At 39.4% G+C, this 13,427-nt stretch overlaps 1 protein-coding gene across 5 annotated transcripts in view; it reads right to left on the reverse strand.

Annotated features, from left to right (window-relative positions):
- Positions 1 to 13,197, reverse strand: part of NAPEPLD (N-acyl phosphatidylethanolamine phospholipase D) — a 24,089-nt gene extending 10,892 nt beyond the window's left edge. For 2 of the 5 annotated variants that reach the window (XR_010998956.1, XR_010998957.1), the window contains exons 1-2: positions 12,911 to 13,197; positions 1,725 to 2,037 (exon numbers count right to left, since the gene is read on the reverse strand). Coding sequence is in view for 3 of the 5 variants with exons in the window: in XM_068189630.1 (XP_068045731.1) it covers positions 1,725 to 2,037; positions 12,911 to 13,128 (531 nt within the window). In the remaining 2 variants the exon portion in view is untranslated. Of the gene's footprint in view, positions 1 to 1,724; positions 2,038 to 8,512; positions 8,745 to 12,667 lie in introns of those variants that run through there. The other 3 variants (XM_068189630.1, XM_068189632.1, XM_068189631.1) reach the window with 3 other exon arrangements.
- Positions 13,198 to 13,427: the final 230 nt, after the last annotated feature.

A 13,427-nucleotide genomic window follows, 5' to 3' on the forward strand; every position in this document is an offset into this window, starting at 1 on the left:
CTTAGTTTGAATTTTAAACAAGTTCAGATGCACTTCACAGGCTGATGCAGGGGTGGAAGAAAATTGGTTGAAATAAGCATCAAAATGGCTGAGGACTCCAGAAGTGCATTTCATTGAGCCCTATCTAGGTTTTTCTGTTTCTGAATTACTTCACCAAACTCATGAATAATTGCAGGTGCCTAATTAAAAGATTTCCTACGCAAAAAATAAAGTTAGCCCATGATTAAGCCCAACTGGGTCAGAGAAATGGCTTTTTGGCTTTTCAACTGGTGCCTTGTAGATTTCTTTGTGATCATCCTTTATTGTAGGGACAAACTGTAAATTAAAGGGGAGTGCTGCAGTTCTGCACTCCATCAAAGTGCTGTATGCTCTGCACTACACAGTACACCTCAGCATTGCCTTTGAGGGACTTCAGTTACTACCCAGGTTTCTGACTGGCACTGGGAAGACATGAAGCCTGTTCTACACATACCAAGGAGGGCAGCGGCCAAAGGCAACTGAAAATCTACAGGTGTGCATTTCATGGAGATGTGGCCAGCACACTGTCTAGAAAGCTGCACACACTGATACATGTTGTTGTTACTAGGAGGAAGACACCAAATTTTAAAAAGTAAATTGCTGAAAGGGATCCCAAGACTGACACAAGTTTGCTGTTCATCTTTCTAAATCAAATTCTTTTCTATTATTATTATATTACAGCCAAGATTATTTGTTCCTTAAACATCCCCAAACCTCTGACCATCATGCGTTAATGCCTAATGTGGCTTTCCTGTCCATAGAACTGATAGAATTCCTTCCTTCACAGGTAGTTCACATAAGACAAAATGGAAAGCTCTTTACTAAATACTGGCTGTGAGATTTATAGATTGTGCATACCTTCCTGCATGTTTAAAAGCATTATTAACACCTGCTTGTTAACAAATACTGTCCTTGGTTGCACAGCCTTCAGCACAGCTTTTGTGAAGTACAGTCAACACATCAGAAATGCACTGAGAAGCAATTCTGTCAAAACTTAGTCATCTTCATACCTCCTGTGACCATAAAGATAACCCATGGCTTTCCTTCATGGGAAAGAAGCTTCTCCTGTCTCCTTCTTTACATACAATACCTGACTAAAGCATTTCACCAAGAACAAATAACAGTGTTACCCAGTAAACTGGCACTGTAGTTTAAGTGTTTCAGTACAAATACTTGCTCAGGTTAGTTGTAACAGATGCAATTTTTTTCTGTGCACTGAAACATAAAAAAAGGATTTGTAAGTATTTTCATAAGTAGGTGACAGAAACTATTACATTTTCATGCAAGAGATGCAACATAATTGCCACCTGAAAAAAAGGCAAAATTTTAAAAAATGGATATGTCATGAAGTAAGCTATTTCATGCAACACAAATTAAGTTAATAGTATGCTTCATAAGGCAACACCTATTAAAAATGAATGGCTGTTAGTAGTTTATGACTAAGGGAGCTAATTTTTTTTGTTTTTATAAACTGAGCTTTATAAATTAAAACATGGGGAACTAACAAGTAGACAAAAATTAAAGAGGTAGAAAGTATTAACCCACCTTTTGAAAATAATAAAATGTCAATAAAATCAGAAAAGTAAGGCTTAGAAAAGTCTCCAGAAGACGCCTAATGAGTATTAGTTAGAAACTGTCCTATTTTATTGATTAGAACAGAGGTAAAAGCAGTTTTAATCACAAAAGTAAAACACGGAAGTATTCACCTGCTTGGAGCGTGGCACATTGCTGTTATTTTTTTCCATGATGGACCATTTCAAAACGTTGGGTAAGGTTGGCGATTTCCATGTTGGCCACGGGTTGACAAATCTCCCATCTTTGCCTCTCTTTGATTTAGTTACATCCTCTTCTAATCTGTAGTCCAGCCTGAAGCTTTTTCTGAAGGTCCTGGAAGAATCATTGCCCCCGGAACCTCGACCCGAATTCTGACGTTTCTTCACTGCTTCTTTAGGGTACTGGTTACAGGCAGTTGAAGGCTGTTCTTCATCTGTGTTCTTATCCATATCTTTTTCAGGAGAGCTAAATCAAATTTAAAATTAATCAATATTTTCTTGGTCTAGCATCAACATTCATAAGACTGAATGTTCTCACACACATCAGGAACAAGCCCGCCCTTCCTGTTTTATGATCTACTGTATTTTTTTAATCAACAAAATATGCTTTTAAAACAGTTGCTATTACACAAAAGACTTCAAAAACATGCTGGGACAAGCAGACATGAGGGCTCTTTGTAGTTCAGGCTGAATTTTACTCCCTGGAATGCACAGCTTCAGATATTAACACTATTATCTACCAACTGCAAAAGTGAGGGGGAAGGGTTCCTTAATTTACATTTCCGAAGAATAGCCATTCCTCATGAAACTTTTGACATTTAGTGCCTGATGTAATACGATCCTGCAAGTCTGTGCAAGAGACACTATACTGTACCTTAGGATTTACTTGGTTTTGTAGCAAAAACAGCAGTCTTGTGTAGCATTAGTAACACTTATACTAACACACATACAGGAAACTCAGAACACAAAAGATATTTGGTACTGTTCCTAAAACAAACAAGAAGTTTATTATAATAAAGGTAAATAACTGTTTCAAATACAATTTTAATATACATTTAACTGAACTGACTGGTGAAAGGCCACAGGAAATTGAAATATTTTCTATCACAGCTGCAACATTCACTCTAAATTCCATCGTGAAACACAGAAAAGTAAGAAAACTTATTTCTATGAAGCCACGATTCTGGTACATTTCTTAGAAAACTATGAACTCATTAGTCAGAGCCTCCTATTCCAAACTGCACTTAAGTGTTTCAGACTTTACAAATATAATTGAATTATACCCAAGGTAAAAAACCCAAATATCACTATTTTATTTTAGAAGTTGCCAAAGCAATTAAATTGAATCTAAATGCTTCAATTTCCATATTTACTTTCAACTGAAATGTTGAAAGTAAATACACTGTTCTGTTAGCTTAAAAAAAAAATAAGGCTACTGTTTTAATGAGTGCACAACTTTCTGGCATTTACAAATTCTACCTAATTAAAACTGGAATACAGCTAGTAATGAACAGACAGCACTATTTACAGCTTAGGTGCAGGAATAATTTTTAATAACAAATTGTGAAGTTCGTCCTATGGAAAATTCTCCACCACATCTAATAGATGGACACAGTTTTGTCCTATCTACTGTTTCACTAACTCAAATACTCAGACTCCAGCTGTACACTCGGGAGCACTGGGCTGATGTAGGCAAGGCAGTCCATGCAAACATTGTCACAGAACAGAATTGAAGCTCACAGTTTTCTTAGAAATCGCGTAACTCACTCTGCCCCCTATAAGCTCAATTAGAGGAAAGATTAAATATATTGTCCACTGCAACATTTCAGCTACGTTATTACACACGTGTCAACAAACTGAGCCCAAATGCATTTGCTGATGATGCTCCAACTTCAAATGAAGAGTCCATTTCTGCTATTTCAGCAGCAGCTGACGACGAAACGCTAAGTATGGTATCAGCTGCAAATTGATAAATATTGTGAAAATACTGACAATTGATAAATTGATAAATATTGTGAAATTTTCTTAACAAAATAGCCATTATTGTGCTATACAGTAGAGATAAAATACTAACACATCAAAATTCATTTGGAATAAAAAAAAAGGCATGAACAGCATTCAGAAAACACGGCTGATTTTTTACCCCGGTCACAATCTTATTTTTTGTAATTGCTTTGTACTCCTGTTTCCCTGCAGTTTTACTGAAACTACTCCACTTAGGTATTTCCTATTTAGCATTAGGGTACCATATCTGCATCATAATTTAAATTTAACTGTTGATATTTCTAGGCTTTTTTCAACGATCCCACTAAACATTTCCCAGAATCAGCCTTCAACGAAACACTCAACTTGCTCTATAGTATTTTAAGCAGATGTAAGTGATAACACAAGGAATCAGTGACACAAAAAGGCAGACAGAATACCCAAAAAATGGTACTGAATACTTGAACTTTTACTTAAGAGTTGGGTTTGGGTTGTCTTTTGCATTCCTCAAAGAGCATTTTCAATGCCAAGTCAGTTTATTAATTTAGTAAAGCACACAGACACAGTATAAAACAGCTACTCTTTTAGAAAACATCATGAAAACAAATCACAAAAGTTTAATCAGATAGGTACTTAATTACAGGAAATTATTCTCTTAACATCTCAGACGTCTGATTTTTAAAATATATATAACTACCATAATTATTGCTCCTATAAGACATTTTATATTAGAGACTGGGGTGCCTAAAGTTTTATTTTTAAGCTTCTGTTTATCTATTCATTCATCTCTAAAATAGGTGATTTTTACTTTTACTTAAACCTTCATATAAACCTTTGATCTTTTTCTGAAAGTATAAACCCCTAAGGGAAGCAGGGATCAACTATGCTGATTAAACAAAGACAATGCCAAAGCATTTAAGGCACTGCAGGTATCTATCTGTCTGCCAACATATTTTCCACATGATGCACATACATTACTTTCATTAGTATTCCATAAGCAATTGAAGGGATAAAAGACCTCAGTGCTCACAGAATACTTTAAACCTTTTACACGCATAAGAAAGGGACACATTTACAATCAGTTAAAATATTCCTGATGAAATGTAGGTTCCTTTGAAGTATCAGTCTTACCAGATAGTTTCTCTTCCATTTAAATTTATTAAATATATCCTACAATATTCATGACATAGTTTTCTTATATAGAAGAACAAGATGATAATTTCTTGAAGCCAGAAATCATTAGCTTAAAATAAAACTCATCCAATTATTAGACCAAGGAGATTCTTATGCTTTTGCAAAAGAAAGCGTCTACGGATAAGGAGATTTAGCAGGTATACTTTAAATACCAAAAAATACACAATCATAAATCAGTTGGTTTTTCTGCCAGCTTTCCTAAATTCTTCTTACCCAAAAATAATAGTTTGGCACTTGAAAAACTACTTTAAGCACCTGAATGGTAGCAAAAATGATGAGCTATAGAGATAGGAAAATCAAACAGGAGCAGAGTTCTGTTCACTTAGGAGGGACAGAGGGAAGGGATCACATCCCTGGTGAATCTTTGTTATGTAACATTCTACACAAAATATATTTATACTTTTAAACATAAAGAAAAGCTACTGTTCTACTTAAAATCATTAAACAGCTTTCCTGGCAAATGGAACCCATCCTTCAGGATGAGGCAACTTACCCCAACAGAGGGCAAGTGCATTGACACTGTTTGTAAGAGGGGCTCAGGAGAGACACAAGGCAACCACCCACTCTCTCTGTCCTCAGAGATGCTTCACTCTTTCAACTGAATTCAGAAGAGGAAATGAACCAAGACATACAAACTCCTAAAGAAGATCATTAGTCATCCAAATTCACAAGGCCAGAAGGTGTTCTAGACGGAAGGGAAGAACACCACTGGCTGATGAATAAGACAAAGTTTAACATGAATCAAAATGCAGAGTTCACAGATCAGGTTTTCCAACATCAAATACTAAGGCACCCCCCCATAATCCACAAAGGAAGAGCGAAGCTGTAGATCTGGCAAGGCATGGCATGGAAGGTCCATGTCTGACATCCCACTAAACTGGCTTACACGTGTAAACAGGATATAGCCCTTAGGACAACAGGTTTTGGGTAAATGGCTTATTTTAGCATTGCTTATATAACTGAAAATTTGGATACAAATATTTTGGCTTTGAGCCTTGTGTTTACTTAGGAAAATAACAAAAATTTAGCTAAATATTTTAATGCTCTGTTTCAAAAGGTTTGCTGCAAAAGGATACAGCAACATTACAAGAAGCACTCTGCCATTATAATTCTTCTTTTTAAATGGTCTTTTAAACACAGCAGAGCTTCAAGCCAAATTTCTTGAACACAGGCATAAAATCTGTTGTCTTCACCTTTTCCACCCAGTCGCCGTCAAGATCTGCTGCTCCATAAATGCAGCGGATGTAGTTCCCCCTACTAATCACAGAGCCATGCACAACATGCTGCGAAGAATCAAGTCGGCCAAAACTGACTTTCTCTTCTTTTCTACACAGAAATGTGGTCCTTATGTAACAAATCCATAGGCCTGAAAGTTTAAGAATTACTATAAAGCTATGGTTTACCAGAACACAACTTTCCCAAAACTTTACAATTGCCTGGTAAAACATTCCATAGCTTCCCAAACACCTTTAATTTCTCTGCTTTTTTGAAGTAAAGGGTTTGGTTCATTTTTAATCACGGTCTCTCTGTGTAAACTACATCCAGAACTAGGCTGCACTAATGACCACCTAGAAGAGACAGCACATAATTCCCAGCAAACTCACACCACTGCAGCCTTACCAAGACTCTGAGCTTTCTCCATATACAGCTACACAACTCCAAAGTTTCCTTTCATTATACATATTTTTAATGACTGCAAAAACCCATGCATTTTGGCTTGAAATAAAACAAAAAATTGTTTCAGTTAGAAGGAAAGGTATTTGCAAACGCTAGGGACCATGTAAGTAATTGGCTCCCACAAGCTTTACTATCAAGTGACTGCCAGCTAAGTTTTGGCTCTGCTTTTATTTTCCCTTCAGGTCTGAAATTGGCTGCTTTAATTAATGAACAGTTTGAGACTGGAAAATTTTGAATGTATTTAAACTTTTATTGTGCAGTACTTCAAGTTGTTCCATCTTACCATTGTAGACTTACCAGAACAAGAACCTGAGCTTTCTGTGAACTGTATACTGCTACACATCTTGGAGTTTTCTTTCACTATACCTATTTTTTTTATCACTGCACAGCAGTTGCACCAGCAATTATTCCCAATGCTCTTGTTATTAGGATTTCACACAAAGATCTATCAAGCTTGCATTAGCTGATATTCCATTATTTGAATCACATTAAAAATCCTTAGTAACAAAAAGTGTTGCCAAAATTTTTATTCAACAGATCTCTAAGTATCTTGATTCTACACTGTCCTTGTGCACTATTCAAGAAAGATGAAAAAAAGAGTTGATAACAGAAAAAGGAACAGCTCTCTCCATAAACAGCCTCATGGAATTAGAATAAGTCCTTTATCATTCTTGTTTAGCTTTGAGGATCAACAGTAAAACAAAGTAAAGTTTTATTTAGACATCATGGAGAAAAGTAAGATTAGTTACAAATAAAAAAGGTGAGGCATCTACCCCATGGTCATCTGTTGTTAGGCTTATTCTTTAGCAGCTGAATTACTTAAGCAGCCACGACCATGAGCCAATCCATTTCTGCCCTTACTACTCACCCAGGCTTGCCAAAACAAATACCTTTGTCCACATAGTGAACTTGTTTAAGAAACTAATCTAGCTGATAGTCACTTCTTACCTTACCATCCCTAGAGAAGCACTTAATTTTCACCTGCATCACTGAGCAACCATGCAAGTGTTTATACCAACAAACTGGTTAGGACAGGGAAGGGTGAGAACAGGAATATATTGTAAACAAAAACTACTTATGCCAGCACTGGCCTAGAAAAAATAATGAATTAAATACCCTCCATTTAGAATTCACTGTGTAGCTCAGTTACACATACCATCAAGTCAGATTCAACAATTCCTCCTACCCTTTCATTTTCACTTAGTACTGATGATGCTGCAACTCTCCCTTTAACCTCCTTAGATAGTAATGTTTCATATTTTAACCAAGCACATTCAATAGCTACCTACCACCTACAAGGCAGCCCACTCCCATTACTACACATTCCACCTCAATTTTGCTGGTATTCATTAGGGGAACTAAAGCAACAGAAAGTTATTCGTGCCTATCAGCTACACCTTTACATGCCTCTGGATACAAATGCAAATAGGCTTTAGAGTCGGGCCCATCAGTAGTCCCTGAAGCCAATTATTTCTAAAGGCTGGGTTAAATCCGACCAGCTGCAGGCATTGTATCAACTGAATAAAGATCCTGGATCTGGGACAATACATAACTATTTTCCCTTTGTTTCCAGGTGCCCCAGCTGATTGTCCCTGTCCAATATGAGCATTCTGTAGTCCCCAAACATGTCTATGATCTGTAGATATGATAGAAAATTTTTGTTACATGCATATTCTGTTTAGATTGTGATCCCTGATATGACAGTAGCTGTCCATAGGGGACACACAGCAGAACAGAGATGACAGACCCAGGAGCCAATTTCTTTAGCAATATAGGCTTTTAAAATAAATTCTTTTCTTCTCTACCCTCATCTTCTACTGCAGTCTTGAATAAAAGAACCCAGAAGTTGGCTTGTGGCCATCACATCTGAAAGAGCAGCCTAGACTATCATTATGATTAAGCACAAGAGCAGTGTAATTCTGTGCTGTTGCTGAAGCTGTCACCAAAGGGAAGCTGGAGTCAAATCTCCCTACACCAGAAAGGAAATTGCTTTCCTTTGCTCTCCCCTAACAACTAGTTTCATAAGACTAGTTAATTTATAGGGAAGAATGTTGAAAGAACAAGAGCTGGAATCAAAGGTTTCTTACCTACTCTGCAGGACTGAGGCTGACACACAGAAGCAAGGTTTGTGCATTACAGCTGTCTTATGGTACGCATGACAAGACCCAGGTCACAAATCAAATCCAGACAATTTTTAAATCAACAGAAAAATAAGTGCAGATAGCATATTTGCACAGTTGCACAGATAAGTCGTGGATTCCAACAGCAACTACAATCTCCATGGATGGCCCTTCACAGTTAGACAGCATTTCAACAAAGCTTTTCCAAAAGAGCAAACATGAAACTTGTACCAACCCAGCTATAGGATCCAGAGCCCAGCTTTAACGTTCTGGCAGCAGCTGCACTGGTGTAACTATTTATGCAAACAAGCAGTTCATTAGTTTCAGTTGGTTACTGATGTGACTCCAGTTAATGACAGAGGCACACCTTGCCAGGATGGGGTTTACTGTTAGAAAAAATTGTCAAACTTTGAAGTTGAGCATTTAAAAACACACTTTAGCCACTCCTGTGTGTTAACATCCTCTACATGTTGGAGTCTGCATTTTAAGTTATGATGCCATTGAAGCTGTTAGCATACATTTTTCTTAACTAAAAAAAGAGTTAAAATATTAGAAGCTCACACTCCATCCTAAGGGTAGAGGTTTTCCATCTAACATCTTAATGTCAATTAGATATGACTAAACCCAAATGCTATTTCATGTAAAGAAATTAAGGCTCCACTTCAACATGCTGTGGGAGAAAACTGATTTCCTTTGCAGCATGTGGTTAGAGAGGCAATGTAAGAACTGTTTCCATAAAAATGAACAAAAATCATGTTAAAGCTTTGATGCATGGGATCCACATGGCAAAGTAGGATCTAAAGTTCATTTACCATTGACTCCAGCACTTTTATGTGTGCAATTGCTATCTCCACCTCATTTACTAAGCCTTTTAGTTTTCTTTTTCCTCATCGCCCCACGCCAGAAAGGAACAAACACCTATGCAAACTTCCTCTAGACTCACACCAAAAATAATCCTTTAAAACCCTATAAAACCTCAGTTGTCCAGGAAGTGCAGCAACACCCAAGAACACCATTTTATTTTTAAGTTAATAGACAGTCATAAAATTTTGTTTATATTCATATTTAAAGGCTTGTCTATTTTGATTGCCTCTTTTCAGTTCAAGGTCCAGGCACATTGGGTCCAGTGTAATTTCTCTGCAACATGAAAATACATCCCTAAATTCTTTCTATTCTACTTGGTTTTCAATAAAAAATACACTTTTCTTTGTCCTACACTTTTGCTTGTCCTAACAACATTCTCTCTCTATCCTTCTATGCATTTACATGCACTCCAAACATATATGGATTTTACAGGACTATTTATAACATTTGAATTCAATTTTATTGAAATCAAATCAAATAATTTCCAGTTCAGCTAAGATAAGGAAGTGATTTTTTTCTAAAAATTGAAATAGATGCTTTTCTTCAATGCACCTGTTCAAGGGCCAACTTTAAAGCGAGTTAAGCCAAAATGTCACCAGCTTTTCCAAATAATGAAAGTTTTGAACATCCAAACTTCATACCGGAAAGCCAGAAAACACATCCAATACAGCACCCTTATAGTTCTTGAACTGAAACAGACCCATTTTAAGAAGAAATTCCAAGGAATAGTACAGAGACACAGCAAAACATCCATACTGAAGGAAACTGGAAACATCATGATACATAAATGTTTTTCATCACACCCTTTTTCCTATATATAAAGGGCCTTTGATCCCATCCCCACAACTCTAGATTACAATGTCTTCAAGTACTCTAAACAAAATGCAAAGTGCTTTGGTTGTCAGTCAACAACAGAAGTGTTAATACTAGAAGTTGTGTGGTTTGGGTTTTTCTTCTTATGGAAGAGTCAAGGCATACTTCCAACACAAGCATGAGCCATCTACTAATTTTCAAGGCACCATCCTAAATACATAGGTGTTTTAAGGAGACAAAGTGTTTCATGTAAACACATGTCAATAGACACAAATAAACACCTTGCTATTGCTAAATTCTTATCAGAAACAGTTGAGTATCACGGAAACCTTCCCACAAAAACCAGTTTAAACCTTGACAAAAATATCTCCAAATATTTTAAGCAATAAAACCTGTTGTCATATCATAAACCTTACTCACCAGGCAGTAGGACTTCCAGCTCCAACCACAGTTAACAGGTCTTACAGAAGAAGTAACTCTTGACAGACATTCTTTAACACCCAATTTTTCACTCACACATCTTATCAAACTTTGTTTTTCACAGTAGGGCCACGATGGCAGCAGTGTTTTCACAGTGTCAGTTGGCAATGCCCAGTTCTCCTTCCTGAACATCTTTACCAGGTTTATCTGCTTGGGCACAGTTGTAGGCTATTCAAACCCAAACCGATGCCTTTCTTGTACAGCTTCTAAACACCAAGATATTACATGCCAAGAGTATATAACACATAACTTCTTTCCTAGATTTTCTAAGAATATTTAAACTAAGTGCAACATTAAGTTTACAGAAAAATCCTTTTTGCTCAAATCTTTAAGAACAAGGCGATCAAGTGATTTTTCCATGGTCCTGGCTCTGAATGTATTAGAAGTAGCAACCTATAAAGTTCAAGCAATACACTGAAAGAAATTAAAAGGAGATCAGGAAAGGATTCATAGATGTGACAAAAAGAAAAACTAATTTCACTGCAGGTGTTACATATAAAGACACTAACTAATATAGCAGTATTTCTGTTTTTCTCATCACAGACAAAATAACTGCCTTCCTTTTTGCTGAAAAGAACTTAAAAGCTATTTCTGAATGAAAAATTAACAGTTTTGGTTCAATCTTGAGCTTATAAAGGCTGAGGAAATAGCATGTTTCTTCTGGTTATTCCTCAAATCTACTTAGTTAATGCAAGTGAATAAAATTATAATAGTGGATTGCTTCCTCCTAAAAAGGCTTGACATCTCTTGATTTGAGGCCAAGCAGAAGCTGAATAACTGTTATTTCTATTAGAACAGTTTCACTGTCATCTCTTACTTCCCTCCTCTCCCAAAACCAGCTCTCCATCATCCATAACTGAATCAAATAGGGCTTTCCAACCTCCAGATATTAAAAAAGTCCCATTATTTTTTATAATAGGCATTTCAGCTTGAGATAACTTGGGGTATTTTGAAAGCCACTGTTGTAATAATTCTTAAATTAATAAGAAAAAAAAATAATCATATTCTTGTCTTCCTCAAAATGTTACCTACAAAATAAGATAAGCTTCCTACTTTCTTAACTGATACAGCTGCTACTATGAATTAAAAAAAAAAAAAAAAAAAAACTCTTTTCAATATTTTTTTGCCAGAAAACTGAAGTGGTTTTCCTATCACTACCTTTAATTTTGATACCACTTTAGTGGGTGCAGTTTGAGAATTAAAGAAAAAATACTTAAGTACAAATAGTACTTGCCTTTAAAACTAAAACTTGCTTCATAATTGCCATTTAGCAAATGGAAGAAATCATAATGGTCACAAGAAAAAACGTTTCTGCATAAGTTCATGAATTTTACTGCATGCAGCCAACAAACACTTTCCCCAAATCCTTGCTAGCTAGATATAATTGACGGTCATTGAGATTATTTGACTGCACTAATTACATTAAATGACCTCTTTAATATCCTCCACTTCACAGTATACAATTCGAACAGAAACATCTGGTCGCGGCTCCTCTTCAAAAGAAAACGTTCTCCAAGCCGCCGACACTATGAAGCGACTTTTTTTTTTTTTTTTTTTTTTTTTTTTTGCGATTATATAACTTGTTTCTTTCCGAGCGCTGCTGCAGCATGCTTTACTGTCAATTGACAGAAACGAAAGCTTTGCGCTGGCAGCGAACGCAGGACTTTCTTCTCGCAGGGTTTCTTTCACCGGTGCGAAAGGATCCCCCGGACGCAGCTGGGCTTGGCGCTGGCGCCCGTCGGGGTCTGTGCCGAGCCGGGGCGGCAGGCAGGGAGCGGGGCAGGGGCACACGCCGGGCTCCGTGGGCAGCCGGGCTGTGCCGCTCCTCCCGGCCGGGAGCCGGGCTCGCCGGCCCCACGCACGCCGCCCGCCCACCCGCGAACTTTTCCGAGCGAGTGCCCGCGCCCGCTCCACCCCGCTCCCACTGCCTCCCGCAGCGGCTGAGCCCGGTCCCCCCACACTCACCGGCGGGGCCCCGGTACGGTGCGTGTGTCTGGAGAGCCCCGCTGCCGCGCTCGGAGCAGGTGCTCCGCTCCTCCGGCCGCCAGCCGGGCTCTGACGGCGGCAGCCCGGGCAGTGCCTCCCCTCCGGGCGGGCTCGGGGCGGGAGCCGCCGCTCGGCTCGGTCCGGCTTCCCCCTGCTCACACGAAGGCGCGGGGGCAGAGACCCCCAGCCCCAGAGCGCTACTGCCGCTGGAGCGCCGCTCACCTCCTGGGCTGCTGCTGCCTCTCCTGAAGAGTCTCATCCCCCTTCTCCTCCTTCTCCTCCTCCTCCGTGGCGCCGCTCCACCCCTTCCACGGCGGCGGCTCTGTAGGTCTCCGGTAGGAGCTGCTGAACGGCTGCGGCGTTCCACCCGACCAGCCCGCCGCCGAAGGCAGCGCGACGAGCTGCACGGAGCAGCTCCACAGCGCCCGGCGCCCCGCCATGGCGAGCCGGGGCTCCGCGGCGCCCGGCCCTCACCGTGGCGGGCAGAGGGCACCACGCAGCCCGGCTCCGTTAGCAAGATGGCGGCGGGGGGCCGTGCGTGAGGGGCACGGGGAGTCCCGGAGCCGTGGCGGGACAGTGTCAGAGCTGCCGGCACGTTCTGCCCCTGGAGGCCCGGCTGCTCCTCGGCACCGGCGAAAGGGAAGCACTCGGCTGTGCTCCTGGCCGGCTCCGACGGGCAGTAGCGCTGCCTGCAGTCCTGTTTGGGAGCACGAGCATGCTCCGACCACCAGGTGCTGCG

The sequence above is a fragment of the Anomalospiza imberbis genome, chromosome 5 (genome assembly GCF_031753505.1).
Source record: "Anomalospiza imberbis isolate Cuckoo-Finch-1a 21T00152 chromosome 5, ASM3175350v1, whole genome shotgun sequence".
NCBI classification, from domain to species: domain Eukaryota; kingdom Metazoa; phylum Chordata; class Aves; order Passeriformes; family Viduidae; genus Anomalospiza; species Anomalospiza imberbis.